General features: G+C 67.0%; 1 protein-coding gene across 1 annotated transcript in view; it reads left to right on the plus strand.

Moving 5' to 3' along the window:
• SLC8A2 (solute carrier family 8 member A2) overlaps positions 1-1,220 on the plus strand; it is a 53,979-nt gene extending 52,759 nt beyond the window's left edge. Inside the window, exons 4-5 of the mRNA XM_026658773.1 lie at positions 39-314; positions 844-1,220. Coding sequence (XP_026514558.1) covers positions 39-314; positions 844-1,220 — 653 coding nt within the window. The remainder of the gene's footprint in view (positions 1-38; positions 315-843) is intronic.
• Positions 1,221-2,233: the final 1,013 nt, after the last annotated feature.

Below are 2,233 nucleotides of genomic sequence, written 5' to 3' on the forward strand. Positions count from 1 at the left end.
GCTGGCACGCTGGCTGACATGCTGCCGTTCCCCGCCAGGTGATGAGGAAGAGGAGGAGGACGGGCGGGAGGAGAAGCTCCCGTCCTGCTTTGACTACGTCATGCACTTCCTGACGGTATTCTGGAAGGTGTTGTTCGCCTGCGTGCCGCCCACCGAGTACTGGAACGGCTGGGCCTGCTTCAGCGTCTCCATCCTGGTGATCGGGCTCCTCACCGCCCTCATCGGGGACCTGGCCTCCCACTTTGGCTGCACCGTGGGCCTCAAGGACTCCGTCAATGCCGTGGTCTTCGTGGCCTTGGGCACCTCCATCCCGGGTACGGAGCCTGGCCTGGCCCATGAGCGACACAGGGCTGGGGCTGGGCAGTGCCAGGGGAAAGCCAGGGGTTGTGGGGGGGCGCTTTCCCCATGCAGTGTGGCGCTAGGGGGCGCTGGAGTGAGGGGCACCGGCAGAGCTGGGTGGGGGGCAGGGCTGGGCTAGCAGGGGCTGTGGGTCAGGAGTGAGGGCCACTGGCAGAGCTGGGTGGGGGGCAGGGCTGGGCTAGCAGGGGGCTGCGGGTCGGGAGTGAGGGGCACCGGCAGAGCTGGGGGAGCCCAGGGCAGGGCTAGCAGGGGGCTGCGGGTCGGGAGTGAGGGCCACTGGCAGATCTGGGGGGAGCCCAGGGCCGGGCTAGCAGGGGCTGCGGGTCGGGAGTGAGGGGCACCGGCAGAGCTGGGTGGGGGGCAGGGCTGGGCTAGCAGGGATGTTGGGGTGTAAGGTGTCAGCCCCACCAGCCAGTCCCCAGCCAGGGGGCCCCATGGGCGGCTCCGTGGCCGCGAGCTGATGCCCCGTCTCTCCCCCCCCAGACACCTTTGCCAGCAAGGTGGCCGCCCTGCAGGACCAATGCGCCGACGCCTCCATCGGCAACGTGACGGGGAGCAACGCGGTGAACGTGTTCCTGGGCCTGGGCGTGGCCTGGTCGGTGGCGGCCATCTACTGGGCCGCGCAGGGCCAGGACTTCAAGGTGCAGACGGGCACCCTGGCCTTCTCCGTCACCCTCTTCACCATCTTCGCCTTCGTCTGCATCAGCGTGCTCATGTACCGCCGCCGGCCGAGCATCGGGGGCGAGCTGGGGGGCCCCCGGCCGGCCAAGCTCCTCACCGCCGGCCTCTTCCTGGGCCTCTGGTTCCTCTACATCCTCTTCTCCAGCCTCGAGGCCTATTGCCACATCCGGGGCTTCTGAGCTAGTGTCGGGGGTGGGGACGCTGCCCCCCCTCCACCGTCCCCTTTGCCCAGAGACACCGCCTGGGGGGGAAGGAGGGGGTCCTGCTCCATCCCAGCACCCAGATCTTTGAGTGTCCTCGTTTGTTTTTGTAGGGTCTGCGTGGAACCAGGAGCTGCCCCCCCAATCTGTCATGGGTGCAGCCATTATATGGGGGGACGAGGCCCCCCCTAATTTTTAGCACCTCATTGATGTCACCTCCCCCCTATGAACAATGCCCATGAACATCGGATCTGGCACAGCCCCCCCCCAGCTTATAGGGGGTGCTTGGAAGTGAGCGTGACCCCTAGGGGCTGGTGAGGTTTGGGGGGATCGGAGGGGAGTGAGGGTTGGGGGGATTGGAGGGGAGCGAGGGTTGGGGGGATTGCAGGGCAGTGAGGTTTGCGGGGATTGGAGGGGAGCAAGGTTTAGGAGAAGGGGAAGCTGGGGGGGGGGAGTGCTACAATCCCCCCCTTGGTGTTTTCATTTAACTTGTTTTGTTCTGCATCGTGCTCTTCTCCTGGGGTCTGGGGGTGGGCTGGGGCGTCGGCCGGACACAGGGACTCAAGCTGCAGCTGGGCCTGGAGGGGTGATTTGGGGGACGGGGGTGACTCGATCCCCACCCCGTCCCCGGCTCTGGAGAGGTGCAAGAACCAGCAGCCGGATCCCACCTGCGGCGGAAGAAGGGCGCCCCCCCCCGTGTCAGCCTGTTGCAGGGGGCCGCGCGCAGCGGGGGGCTCTGGGAGCCAGCTGGGCTGATGATGTGTGCCCCCCCCCCCGCGCCGCACCCCCATTGGTTTCACCGCCGGCCTCTCGCCTCCGGCTGCCCGCTCATGAACAGGGGGTGGCACTGGGCCCCCTGCTCCACAGCCTGGTGTGATGCCCTGGTGCGGACATGTGTATACATACTGCGCGCGCACACACACACACACTGTGTGCACACGCACACACACACCCCCTGCACGTAGACACACACACACACACACACACTGTGT

Source organism: Terrapene carolina, unplaced genomic scaffold (assembly GCF_002925995.2).
Source record: "Terrapene carolina triunguis isolate 2854851 unplaced genomic scaffold, T_m_triunguis-2.0 Scaffold517, whole genome shotgun sequence".
NCBI lineage: Eukaryota > Metazoa > Chordata > Testudines > Emydidae > Terrapene > Terrapene triunguis.